Source organism: Aphelocoma coerulescens, unplaced genomic scaffold, assembly GCF_041296385.1.
Source record: "Aphelocoma coerulescens isolate FSJ_1873_10779 unplaced genomic scaffold, UR_Acoe_1.0 HiC_scaffold_140, whole genome shotgun sequence".
NCBI classification, from domain to species: Eukaryota; Metazoa; Chordata; class Aves; order Passeriformes; family Corvidae; genus Aphelocoma; species Aphelocoma coerulescens.
Genome location: NW_027183492.1, coordinates 114,201 through 127,461, shown reverse-complemented (window position 1 = coordinate 127,461; position 13,261 = coordinate 114,201). Strand labels below are relative to the sequence as shown.

The window sequence follows — 13,261 nt, the reverse complement described above, 5'->3', positions numbered from 1 at the left end:
GTCCCCCCCTCACCTGCTCGGGGGGGCTGAAGACCCCCGCCCTCTCCCACCACTGGTACCAGGCGGCCTCGACGTAGCGGGGGCTGTACTGGGGGGGCAGCGGCACCGCCGTGGCTGCGGCCCCAAAGCGTCACCTCAGGGGGGGCACAGGGCCACCGCCCCCCCGGGGACACCCTGGGACCCCCCAAATCTGCCCCCAAATCCCCCCAAACCCTCCCCCAAATCCCCCCCAAATCCGCCCCCAAACCCTCCCCCAAATTCCCCCCAAATCCGCCCCAAATCCCCCCCCAAATCCCTCCCACATCCCCCCAAATCCGCCCCAAATCCCCCCCAAATCCGCCCCCAAATCCCCCCCAAATCTGCCCCCAAATCCCCCCCAAACCCTCCCCCAAACCCCCCCCGTACCCTTTTTGCCGTCGGGCTCCAGGGGGTGCCGATATTCCACCTCTGCTTTGGGGGTCCAGCCCTTGGGGAGGGCTCTGGGCTCCTGGGGAACCAGTACGGACCAGTCTGAATCAGTACAACCCGCTACGGCCCGATCTAAACCACCGCGTACCAGTCTGAACCAGTACAAACCAGTACAACCCGCTATGGACCTATCTAAACGGCCGTGCACCAGTCCGAACCAGTACAAATCAGTACAACCCACTACAAACCGGTCTAAACCACCACGGACCAGTCCGAACCAGTACAAACTAGTACGACCCGCTACGGACCGATATAAACCAGCCAGCACCAGTCTGAACCAGTACAAACCAGTACAACCCGCTACAAACCAGTCTAAACCACCACGCACCAGTCCGAACCAGTACAAACCAGTACAGCCCGCTACGGAGCGATCTAAACCACCACGTACCAGTCTGAACCAGTACAAACCACTACGAATTGATCTAAACCACCGCACACCAGTCCGAACCAGTACAAACCAATCCGAACCAGTACAACCCGCTACAGACCAGTCTAAACCGCCACGCACCAGTCTGAACCAGTACAAACCAGTACAACCTGCTACGGACCGATCTAAACTGCTGTGAACCAGTCTGAACCAGTACAAACCAGTACAACCCGCTACGGACCGATCTAAACCCGCACGCACCAGTCCGAACCAGTCCGAACCAGTCCAAACCAGTGCGGACCGCTGGACTCGCCACCAACACTCTTCCCCAGCGTCTCCCAGTCCCTCCCAGTGCCCTCAGCTGTCCCCCAGTCTCTCCCAGTGCCCCCAGTCTCTCCCAGTGCCCCCCAGTGCTCCCAGTCCCTCCCAGTGCCCTCAGCTGTCCCCCAGTCCCTCCCAGTGCTCCCAGTCCCTCCCAGTGCCCCCCAAAGTGCCCTCAGCTGTCCCCCAGTCCTTACCAGTGCCTCCCAATCCCTCCCAGTGCCCCCCAAGTGCCCCCAGCTGCCCCCCAGTCCCTCCCAGTGCCTCCCAGTGCCCCCCAAAGTGCCCTCAGCTGTCCCCCAGTCCTTCCCAGTCCCTCCCAGTGCCCCCCAGTCTCTCCCAGTCCCTCCCAGTGGCCCCCAATGCCCCCAGTCCCTCCCAGTGCCCCCCAGTGCCCCCCAGTCTCTCCCAGTCCCTCCCAGTGCCCCCAATCCCTCCCAGTCCCTCCCAGTCCCTCCCAGTGCCCCCCAGTCTCTCCCAGTCCTTCCCAGTGCCCCCAGTCCCCCCAAGTGCCCCCAGCTGCCCCCCAGTCCCTCCCAGTGCCCCCAGTCTCTCCCAGTCCCTCCCAGTCCCTCCCAGTGCCCCCAGTCTCTCCCAGTGCCCCCCAATGCCCCCAGTCCCTCCCAGTGCCCCCAGTCTCTCCCAGTCCCTCCCAGTCCCTCCCAGTCCCTCCCAGTGCCCCCCAGTCCTTCCCAGTGCCCCCCAGTCCCTCCCAGTGCCCCCCAGTGCCCCCCAGTCTCTCCCAGTCCCTCCCAGTGGCCCCCAATGCCCCCAGTCCCTCCCAGTGCCCCCAGTGCCCCCAGTCTCTCCCAGTCCCTCCCAGTGCCCCCAGTCTCTCCCAGTCCCTCCCAGTGCCCCCACCTGCGCCGCCGCCGCCGCCGCCCCCCCCTCGTTGCGCTCCCGCCTCAGCCGCTGCCGCCTCTCGCGCTGTTCGCGCCCGTGGAGCCGCGCGCGCTCGGGGGGGTCCCACGCGGGGCTCTCGGGGGTCTCCCCCGGCGGGGGGGTCCCCGCTGGAGGGGTCCCGGTGCTCCAGGCCCGAGCCCGGGCCCGGCCTCCCCCGGGACCCCCCAAAACCCGGGGGGCACCGAGGGCACCGCGCCTGAGGGAGGGCGCCGCCATCTTGGGGGGGGCACGTGACCGGGGAAAGGGGGCGGGAACGGCGTCACGTGACCGGGGGAAGGGCGGGAACGGCATCACGTGACCGGGGGAAGGGCGGGAACGGCCGCGCGTGACCGGGAGAAAGGGCGGGAACTGCGTGCGGTGGGCGTGGCCTCGGCGGGAAGGGGGCGTGGCCGCGGCGGCGGCGTGGGGCGAGTTTGGGGGGGCTTCGGGGGGGCTTTGGGGGGGAATTGGGGGGATTCTGAGGGGTGGTTGGGGGCGGGGGGGACGGGGAGAGGATGCTGGTGGCGGAGCGGGGCGGGCGGGCTGGGGGGTGGCTTTGGGGGGGCGGCAGTGGCAGGAGGGGTGACGCGCGGGTGGCACTCGGGTGGCACTCAGGTGGCACTCAGGTGACACGCGGGTGTCCCCCAGGTGCGATGGAGCCGGCCCCGGCGCCGCCCCCGCCGCGGGCGCTGTCCCGGGGGCAGCTGCAGTGCAAGAACCTGCAGGAGTTCCTGCGGGGGCTCAGCCCCCCCACGCTGGACCGGCTCTACGGGCACCCGGCCACCTGCCTGGCCGTGTTCAGGTGAGAGAGCCCTGAAAAACCCAAAAAAACCCTGCAAAACCCCCAAACCCCCTGAAAAATCTGCCCAAAATAACTCTAAGTATCCCAAAATCATCATAAATAACCCCAAAATAGCCCCCAATAACCCCCCCCCCCAATGCTGGACCGGCTCTACGGGCACCCGGCCACCTGCCTGGCCGTGTTCAGGTGAGAGAGCCCTGAAAAACCCAAAAAAACTCTGAAAAACCCCCAAACCCCCTGAAAAATCTGCCCAAAATAACTCTAAGTATCCCAAAATCATCATAAATAACCCCAAAATAGCCCCCAATAACCCCCCCCCCCCAATGCTGGACCGGCTCTACGGGCACCCGGCCACCTGCCTGGCCGTGTTCAGGTGAGAGAGCCCTGAAAAAAACCAAAAAAACCCGCCCAAAATAACCTCAAATAACCCCAAGTATCCCAAAATAATCATAAATAACCCCAAAATAACTCCCCCCCACGCTGGACCGGCTCTACGGGCACCTGGCCACCTGCCTGGCCGTGTTCAGGTGAGAGAGCCCTGAAAAACCCAAAAAAACTCTGAAAAACCCCCAAACCCCCTGAAAAATCTGCCCAAAATAACTCTAAGTATCCCAAAATCATCATAAATAACCCCAAAATAGCCCCCAATAACCCCCCCTCCAATGCTGGACCGGCTCTATGGGCACCCGGCCACCTGCCTGGCCGTGTTCAGGTGAGACATCCCTGAAAAAACCAAAAAAACCCGCCCAAAATAACCCCAAGTATCCCAAAATCATCATAAATAACCCCAAAATAACCCCAAATAATCATAAATAATAAATATTCCTAAATAACCCCAAAATGAAACCAAAAAACCCCAAAATAAACAACCCTGAACCCCCCCCAGGGAGCTCCAGGGGCTGACCCAGGCTGGGATTTGGGGCAGATTTTGATGGGTTTGGAGTGGGTTTGAGGGGACTTGGGGTCGTTTTGGGGTGGGTTTGAGGGGATTTGGGGTCGTTTTGGGGTGGGTTTGAGGGGATTTGGGGTGGATTTGAGGGGTTTTGGGGTGGGTTTGAGGGGATTTGGGGTGGATTTGGGGTGGGGTTTTGGGGGTGGATTTGGGGTGGGTTTGAAGGGATTTGGGGGTGGATTTGGGGTGGGTTTGAAGGGATTTGGGGGTGGTTTTGGGGTGGGTTTGAGGGGATTTGGGGTCGTTTTGGGGTGGGTTTGAGGGGATTTGGGGTCGTTTTGGGGTGGAGTTTTGGGGGTGGATTTGGGGTGGGTTTGAGGGGATTTGGGGGTGGTTTTGGGGGGAGGGTTTTGGTGGGGATTTGGGGTGGGTTTGAGGGGATTTGGGGGTGGATTTGGAGTCGGTTTGAGGGGATTTGGGGGTGGTTTTGGGAGGAGGGTTTTGGTGGGGATTTGGGGTGGGTTTGAGGGGATTTGGGGGTGGATTTGGGGTGGGTTTGAGGGGATTTGGGGGTGGATTTGGGGTGGATTTGAGGGGATTTGGGGGTGGATTTCGGGGGGTTTTTGGGGGTCCCGACCCCCCGTTCCCGCCCCCCAGGGAGCTGCCGGGGCTGGCGCAGGCCGGGATCATGCGGATGCTGTTCCTGGAGCAGCCCCTGCCCCAGGCGGCCGTGGGGCTCTGGGTCAAGAAGGAGCACAGCAGGTGGGGCTGGGGGCGGCTTGGGGGGGTCCTGGGGGGCTTTGGGGGGTCCTGGGGGGTCCCTGGGGGTGTCTGGTGGTGTTTGGGGGGCCCCTAGAGGGTTCTGGTGGTGTTTGGGGGGTCCTGGGGGTGTTTGGGGGGGTCCCTGTGAGGGTTCTGGGGGTGTTTGGGGGGTCCCTGGGGGGTCCTGGGGGTGTTTGGAGGGTCCCTGGGGGTGTTTGGGGGGGTCCCTGGAGGGTCCCTAGGGGGTTCTGGGGATCCCTGTGGGGGTTTGGGGGGTCTCTGGGGGTGTTTGGGGGGTCCCTGGGGGTTCCTGGGGGTGTTTGGAGGGTCCCTGGGGGTGTTTGGGGAGTCCCTAGGGGGTTCTGGGGGTCCCTGTGGGGATTTGGGGGGTCCCTGGGGGTGTTTGGGGGGTCCCTGGGGGTGTTTGGGGGGTCCCTGGGGGTGTTTGGGGTGTTTGGAGGGTCCCTGGGGGATCTTCGGGTGGATCTGGGTGGGGGTCCCTGAGCTCCCCTTGGGTTTTGGGGGGGTCCCTGTGGGTCGGGGGTCCAGGGGGGAATTCGGGGGAGTCTTGGGGGGGTCTCAGGGGTGTTTTTGGGGTGTTTCTGGGGGTTTTTGGCCCGCAGGGAGCAGGAGCAGAGCCGGGAGGTGCTGCTGGAGCTGCGCCTGTGGCACCCCCACACCCTCCCGGGGGGGCTCCCGGGGGTCGCCCTCCACCCCAATTTCCGACAGAACCTCAGGGTGGCCCTGCTGGGGGGGTGAGGAACTGGGGGGGGGGGGCGCGGGGAGGGGGAAATGGGGCAAAAAGGGGGAAAAAAATGGGGGAAAACGGAGAAAAACGAGAAAAAAATGGGGGGGGGATGGGGGAAAAATGGGGGAAAAATGAGGGAAAAATTGGGAGGGAACGTGGAAAAAGTGGGGAGGGGTCAGGGGAAAAAAACGCAGTGGGTTTTTTTGGGGGGTTTTGGGGGGTTTTGGGGTCCTGACCCCCTCAGGGGTGCTGATTTTGGGGGTCCCGCAGGGGCGAGGCCTGTGTGGGGATTTGGGGGTCTTGGGGTGGCGAAATCTGGGCCTGAGGAGGGTTTTTGGGATAAATACCAAACTTTGGAGGTCTGGCGGCTTTGTTAGGAGGTTTCTGAGGATTTTTGGGGCAGTTTGGGGTTTTTTTGGGGTCCCGGCCCCCTCAGAAACTCTGGGGATCTCACCACAGCAAGGCCTGGGTTGGAGTCCAGGTGCAGCAGAGGCAAAATGAGGAGTTGTGAGGGAGTTTTTTGACATTTTTGGGTCTCTGTGGGTCCGGGGGTTTTCTGGGGAGGTTTTTGAGGATTTTTGGGGCAGTTTGGGAGGTTTTTGGGGTCCTGACCCCCTCAGAAACTCTTAACTTTGGGGATCCTGCAGCAGCGAGGTTTGGGTGGGAGTTCAGGTGCAATGGGGCAAAATGAGGAGTTGTGAGGGATTTTTTCCACATTCACCAAACTCTGTGGGTCTGGAGGCTTTCTGGGGAGGTTTTTGGGGGTTTTTTGGGGGTTTTTGGGGTCCCGACCCTCTCAGAAACTGTGACTGGGGATCTTGCAGCAGCAAGGTCTGGGTGGGAGTTCAGGAGCAACAGGAGCAAAATGAGGAGTTGTGAGGGATTTTTTTGGCATTTACCAACCTCTGTGGGTCTGGGGGTTTTCTGGGGTGGTTTTTGGGTTTTTTGGGGGGCAGTTTGGGGTGTTTTTGGGGTCCCAATCCCCTCAGAAACTCTGATTTTGAGGATCCTACAGCAGCAGGGCTTGGGTGGGAGTTCAGGTGCGACAGAGGCAAAATGAGGAGTTGTGAGGGATTTTTTTAGCATTTACCAACCTCTGTGGGTCCGGGGGTTTTCTGGGGAGTTTTTTGGAGGTTTTTGGGGCAGTTTGGGGTATTTTTGGGGTCCTGACCCCCTTAGAAACTCTGGGAATCTCACCATAGCAAGGCCTGGGTGGGAGTCCAGCTGCAACAGAGGCAAAATGAGGACTTGTGAGGGATTTTTTTGGCATTTACCAACCTCTGTGGATCTGGGGGTTTTCTGGGGAGGTTTTGGGGGTTTTTTGGGGTGCCAACCCCCTCAGGGGTGCTGATTTTGGGGGTCCCGCAGGGGCAAGGCCTGGTCGGACGACACGGCCCCGCTGGGCCCGGACAGACACGCCCGGGACGTGCCCGCGCTGGACAAATACGCGGAGGAGCGGTGGGAGGTGGGCTCTGGGTGGGATTTTGGGGGGATTTGAGGGGATTTGGGGGTGCCAGGACCTCCGGAGAGGCTGAATCCTCCATTTTTAGGTGGTTCTGCACTTCATGGTGGGGTCCCCGAGCGCGGCCGTGAGCCAGGACCTGGCGCAGCTGCTGGTGCAGGCCGGGCTCATGAAGAGGTTTGGGGGGGAAGGGGGGCATTTGAGGGGGTTTTGGGGGGTCCTAGGGGGGTCTGGGGGACTCTAGGGGGTCTTAGGGGAAATTTGGGAGGGGTCTGGGGAGGATTTGGGGGGAATTCAAGGGGTCCTGGGGGGGATTTGGGGTGTCCTGGGGGTAACTGGGGAGGGAGCAGGGGGGATTTTGGGGGGTCCTGGGTGGTCCTGGAGGCGTTTGGGGAGTCCTGGAGGCATTTGGAGGGTTCTGGGGGGGATTTGGGGGGTCCTGAGGGAGATTTGGGGTGTCCTGGGGGCAACTGGGGAGGGACCAGGGGGGATTTGGGGGGTTCTGGAGGCGTTTGGGGGGTCCTGGAGAGGATTTGGGGTGTCCTGGGGGCAACTGGGGAGGGACTGGGGGAATTTGGGGGGTCCTGGGGGGTCCTGGAGGCGTTTGGGAGGTCCTGGGGAGGATTTGGGGGGTCCTGGGGGGGGGATTTGGGGTGGATTTGGGGGGTCCTGGGGGGGAACTGGGGAGTTGCTGAGTGGATTTGACTCGTAGGGGAAATTCAGGAGGGATTTTTTTGGGTGGGTGAGGGGAGGGGAAATGAGGAGATTTTGGGGCCGTCCCCAGTTTGGGGGTGACCCCACAGATTTGGGGGGGGAGGGGCTCACTGACGCCCCCCCTGCCCCCTTTCGGGGTCCCCCCAGCGAGGGGGGGGAGCCCCCCTGCATCACCTCGGCCGGGTTCCAGTTCCTGCTGCTCGACACCCCCGCCCAGCTCTGGTTCTTCATCCTGCAGTACCTGCGGGGGGCCGAGGTCAGGGGGGCCCCAAAACCCGGGGGGGAGCCCCAAAACCCGGGGGGGAAATCCCTGAAATCCGTGGGAGTCCCTAAAATTTAGGGGGTCCCCAAAAATCCCCGGGATTCACCCCAAAAAACCACCCCGAGAGAACCCCCCTGGGTCTGGTGCTTCCCTGTCCAGGATTTTTGGAGGGAGGGGGGGTTCCCAAAATTTGGGGGGGGGGGGGGGTCCTGAGCTATGAGGGGGGTCCTTAAGATTTGGGTGGGGATCCCAAAAATTTAATCAGGTTCTCAAAATGTGGAAGGTTCCCGAAATTTGGGAGGGTTCCCGAAACCTGGGGGGGTTCCCCAAATTTTGTGTGTGGGAGGTGTCCCTAAACCAGAGGGAATTCTCCAAAACTGGGTTTTTCCCCAAATTTGAGGCTTTTCCCAAAACCTGGGGAAGTTCCCAAAATTTGGGGGTGGGGGAGGGGTCCCCAAAAAGCCCCGGACCCCCCCAAAGCCCCCCCGTGCCCCCCCCAGGCCCGCGGGATGGACCTGGTGGAGATTTTGTCCTTCCTGTTCCAGCTGAGCTTCTCCACCCTGGGCAAGGTGGGACTGGGGGGGACTGGGACAAACTGGGAGGGACTGAGAGGGGACTGGGAGGGAGTGGGGATAACTGGGAGGGGACTGGGAGGGGACGGGGGTTAACTGGGGAGGACTGGGAGGGTCTGGGAGGTAACTGGGAGGGACTGGAAGGTAACTGGGAGGGACTGGGAGGTAACTGGGAGGGACTAGGGGTAACTGGGAAGGACTGGGAGGGACTGGGAGGGGACTGGGAGGCGACTGGGACAAACTGGGAGGGACTGGGGATAACTGGGAGGAGACTGGGAGGGACTGGGGGGCACTGAGAGGGATGGGGGGGAACTGGGAGGGAACTGGGAAGGACTGGGAGGGACTGGGAGCAGCTGCCCCAGGATTGTTCTGCGATGGGCTGGGGTTACCGGGGGTTACTGGGGGTTACTGGGGTGTAACTGGGCTGGACTGGGCTGAACTGGGAGCGTTGCAGGATTACTCCGTGGAGGGGATGAGCGAGTCCCTGCTGACGTTCCTGCAGCACCTGCGCGAGTTCGGGCTGGTCTTCCAGAGGAAGGTGGCACTGGGGGCACCGGGAGGGCACTGGGAGCACTGGGAGGGCACTGAGAGGGCACTGAGGGGACATGGGGCACACTGGGAGGGCACTGGGGGCACTGGGAGGGCACTGAGGGGACATGGGGGGCACTGGGAGGGCACTGGGGGCACTGGGAGAGCACCAGGAGGGCACTGAGGGGACATGGGGCACACTGGGAGGGCACTGGGAGCACTGGGAGGGCACTGAGGGGACATGGGGGGCACTGGGAGGGCACTGGGGGGTGACAGGGCTGACCGTGGGCCATGGGGACACTTGGGGACACCTGGGGACACCTGGGGACACTTTGGGCCATGGGGACACCTGGGGACACCTGGGGACACCTGGGGACACCTTGGGCCATGGGGACACTTGGGGACACCTGGGGACACCTGGGGACACTTTGGGCCATGGGGACACTTGGGGACACCTGGGGACACCTGGGGACACTTTGGGCCATGGGGACACTTGGGGACACCTGGGGACACCTGGGGACACCTTGGGCCATGGGGACACTTGGGGACACCTGGGGACACCTGGGGACACCTTGGGCCATGGGGACACTTGGGGACACCTGGGGACACCTGGGGACACCTTGGGCCATGGGGACACTTGGGGACACCTGGGGACACCTGGGGACACTTTGGGCCATGGGGACACCTTGGGCCATGGGGACACCTTGGGCCATGGGGACACCTGGGGACACCTGGGGACACCTTGGGCCATGGGGACACCTGGGGACACCTGGGGACACCTGGGGACACCTGGGGACACCTCCTGCCCCCTCGGGGCCATCGAGGCCCCCCCGTGACGCCGCCGTGCCCTCGGTGGCCGCAGCGGAAGTCGCGGCGGTTCTACCCGACCCGGCTGGCCATCGCGCTGGCCTCGGGCACGGCGGGGCCAGCGGGGACAGCGGGGCCAGAGCCCGACGGCCACGGCTTCGTCCTGGTGGAGACCAACTACCGGATCTACGCCTACACAGGTGACACGGGGACAGCCCGGGGACAGCCCCTGGCTCCTCCGTGGCACCTCCCTGGCACCGCTTGTCACCTCCGTGTCACCTCCATGTCACCTCCATGTCACCTTCATGTCACCTCCATGTCATCCTTGTCATCTCTGTGTCACCTCTGTGTCATCTCCATGTCACCCCTGTCACCTCCATGTCACCCCTGTCATCTCCGTGTCACCTCTGTCACCTCTGTGTCACCTCTGTCACTTCTGTGTCACCTCTGTGTCACCCCTGTCACCTTCCTGTCACCTCCCTGTCACCCCTGTCACCTCCCTGTCACCCCTGTCACCTCCGTGTCACCCCTGTCACCTCCCCGTCACCCCCTGTCACCTCTGCGTCACCCGTTACCTCCCCGGCACCCCCCTGTCACCTGCCTGTCACCTCCAGCACCTCCCTGTCACCCCCCCTGTCACCCTCATTGTCAGCCTTGGCCTTACAGTGTCCCCATATCCCGATGTCCCCGATGTCCCCGATGTCCCCAACCCCCCCGATGTCCCCAACCCCCCCAATGTCCCCATCCCCCCAATGTCCCCAACCCCCTGTGCTGTCCCCAACCCCCTGTGCCGTCCCCAGACTCGGAGCTGCAGGTGGCCCTGATCGCGCTCTTCTCGGAGCTGCTCTACCGCTTCCCCAACCTGGTGGTGGCCCAGGTGACGAGGGACAGCGTGCAGGCGGCCATCGCCAACGGCATCACCGCCGACCAGGTGGCACTGGGGACACCCTGGGGACACCCTGGGGACACCACTGGGGACATCACTGGGGACATCACTGGGGACGCTGCTGGGGCACCCTGGGGACATTCTGGGGACACCCTGGGGACATCCTGGGGACACCTTGGGAACATCACTGGGGACACCACTGGGGACACCCTGGAGACATCACTGGGGACACCCTGGGGACACACTGGGGCCATCCTGGGGACATCTTGGGGACATCACTGGGGACACCCTGGGGACATCACTGGGGACACCCTGGGGACACTGCTGGGGCACCCTGGGGACACCACTGGGGTCATCACTGGGGACATCCTGGGGATGCTGCTGGGGCACCCTGGGGACACGACTGGGGATATTCTGGGGACACTGCTGGGGCACCCTGGGGACACCCTGGGGACACCCTGGGAACATTCTGGGGACACCCTGGGGACATCCTGGGGACACCTTGGGAACATCACTCGGGACACCCTGGGGACAGCACTGGGGACATCACTGGGGACACTGCTGGGGACACTGCTGGGGCACCCTGGGGACATCACTGGGGACATCACTGGGGACACCCTGGAGACATCACTGGGGACATCCTGGGGACAGGGCTGGGACACCCTGGGGACATCTTGGGGACACCCTGGAGACATCACTGGGGACACACTGGGGCCATCCTGGGGACGTCTTGGGGACATCACTGGGGACACCCTGGGGACATCACTGGGGACATCCTGGGGACACGGCTGGGGCACCCTGGGGACACCACTGGGGTCATCACTGGGGACATCCTGGGGATGCTGCTGGGGCACCCTGGGGACACGACTGGGGATATTCTGGGGACACTGCTGGGGCACCCTGGGGACACCCTGGGGACACCCTGGGGACATTCTGGGGACACCCTGGGGACATCCTGGGGACACCTTGGGAACATCACTGGCGACACCCTGGGGACAGCACTGGGGACATCACTGGGGACACTGCTGGGGACACTGCTGGGGCACCCTGGGGACATCACTGGGGACATCACTGGGGACACCCTGGAGACATCACTGGGGACATCCTGGGGACAGGGCTGGGACACCCTGGGGACATCTTGGGGACACCCTGGAGACATCACTGGGGACACACTGGGGCCATCCTGGGGACATCCTGGGGACATCACTGGGGACACCCTGGAGACATCACTGGGGACATCCTGGGGATGCTGCTGGGGCACCCTGGGGACATCTTGGGGACATCCTGAGGGCATCACTGGGGACGCTCTGGGGACACCCTGGGGACGCTGGGGCTTTGGGGACATTATGGACATTGGGATGCGGGGATTTAGGGCTGCGGGGACGTGGGAGGCGTTCAGGACGTTGGGATGTGGGGACACGGGGGGGACACTGGGGACACTGGGGAACACTGGGGGGACACTGGGGACACCGGAGGGGACACTGGGGGGACACTGCTGCCCCCCCGGTGACGCCCCTCCCTCCCGCCCCGCAGATCATTCACTTCCTGCGCACCCGCGCCCACCCCGTGATGGCCAAACAGGTGAGGGGGGGACCCCAAATCCCTGCGGGGCCCCTTCCCAGGGGCTGCTGGCCATCGTGGGGGGGGGGGTGGTCCCGGCCTGGGGGTCCCTGTCCCCTCCCTGTCCCCTCCCTGTCCCCACTGTCCCTTTTCCCCCCCCAGACCCCGGTGCTGCCCCCGACCATCACGGACCAGATCCGGCTCTGGGAGCTCGAGCGGGACCGGCTGCGCTTCTCCGACGGTGAGAGCCCCAGAGTGTCCCCAGAGTGTCCCCAGAGCGTCCCCGGGGGGAGGTGACACCCCGGGGCCCTCCCTGAGCCCGTGTCCCCTGTCCCCACAGGGGTCCTGTACAACCAGTTCCTGTCCCAGGTGGATTTCGAGGTGCTGCGGGACCACGCCCGGAGTTTGGGGGTGCTGGTGTTCGAGAACCCCGGGCGGCGCCTCATGGTCGTCACCCCCGGGGGCCACCCCGACGTCAAACGCTTCTGGAAGCGCCAGAAGCACAACGGGTGACCCCAAAAACCCCCGAGAAACCCCGAAAAAACCCCAAAAAACCCCCAAAAAACCCCGGAATTCGGGCTCTCCAAACCCCCAAAACCACAGAATTTGGGCTCCCAAAACCCCACAATTTGGGCTCCTGGCACCCCAAAACAGCTCCTGCAAACCAGGAACTTGGGGTTCACCATCTCTGGAGGTTCCGGGTGTCCCAAACTTTGGGGTGCCAGCGCCTCATTCCCGGAAAGAAAGAGGTTTTGTGGGAGAAATGCAATTTTTTTTTTGTAAAAACGGTGTTTTAAGGGACTGCTTTTGTAGTAAAAACGTTTTGAGGAAAGAGAAGCGGCGATTTGAGAACAAAGCGGGGGGTCCCTGAGGAAAAAGGAGGCTCTTGGAGGGACCGTTGGGATCCGGGGAAACTCGATGGGAAAATTACGGATTTTGGGGAGGAAAAAATGGGAATTCCGGAGGGGCGGTGGAGTTGGGGGAATTTCTGAGGGGAAAAAAAAAAAAAAATCACGCTTTTAGGGAAAGAAGCGGTGAAGTCCCAGGGGAGAAATAGCACTGATTGATGGATGGATGGATGGATGGATGGATGGATGGATGGATGGATGGATGGATGGATGGATGGATGGATTGCGGGGGATGGATCAGGGACAAGGACGGGACTTGCTGTCCCCGTGTCCCCGAATCCGCCGTTTTCAGCTGCGCTTCTCATCGCGCCGTTACGGCA

The 13,261-nt window shown here is 62.9% G+C and overlaps 1 protein-coding gene across 1 annotated transcript; it reads left to right on the top strand.

Moving 5' to 3' along the window:
• Positions 1-2,423: 2,423 nt before the first annotated feature.
• On the top strand, positions 2,424-12,819 carry GTF2H4 (general transcription factor IIH subunit 4). Its single transcript, XM_068998601.1, has 14 exons — positions 2,424-2,466; positions 2,687-2,840; positions 4,390-4,494; positions 5,118-5,249; positions 6,611-6,707; positions 6,793-6,881; positions 7,566-7,674; positions 8,181-8,249; positions 8,707-8,790; positions 9,643-9,787; positions 10,388-10,518; positions 12,007-12,054; positions 12,196-12,274; positions 12,374-12,819. The coding sequence occupies exons 2-14, from the start codon at positions 2,692-2,694 to the stop codon at positions 12,544-12,546; spliced, it is 1,410 nt and encodes a 469-aa protein (XP_068854702.1). The 5' UTR covers positions 2,424-2,466; positions 2,687-2,691; the 3' UTR covers positions 12,547-12,819.
• The last annotated feature ends 442 nt before the right edge of the window (positions 12,820-13,261 follow it).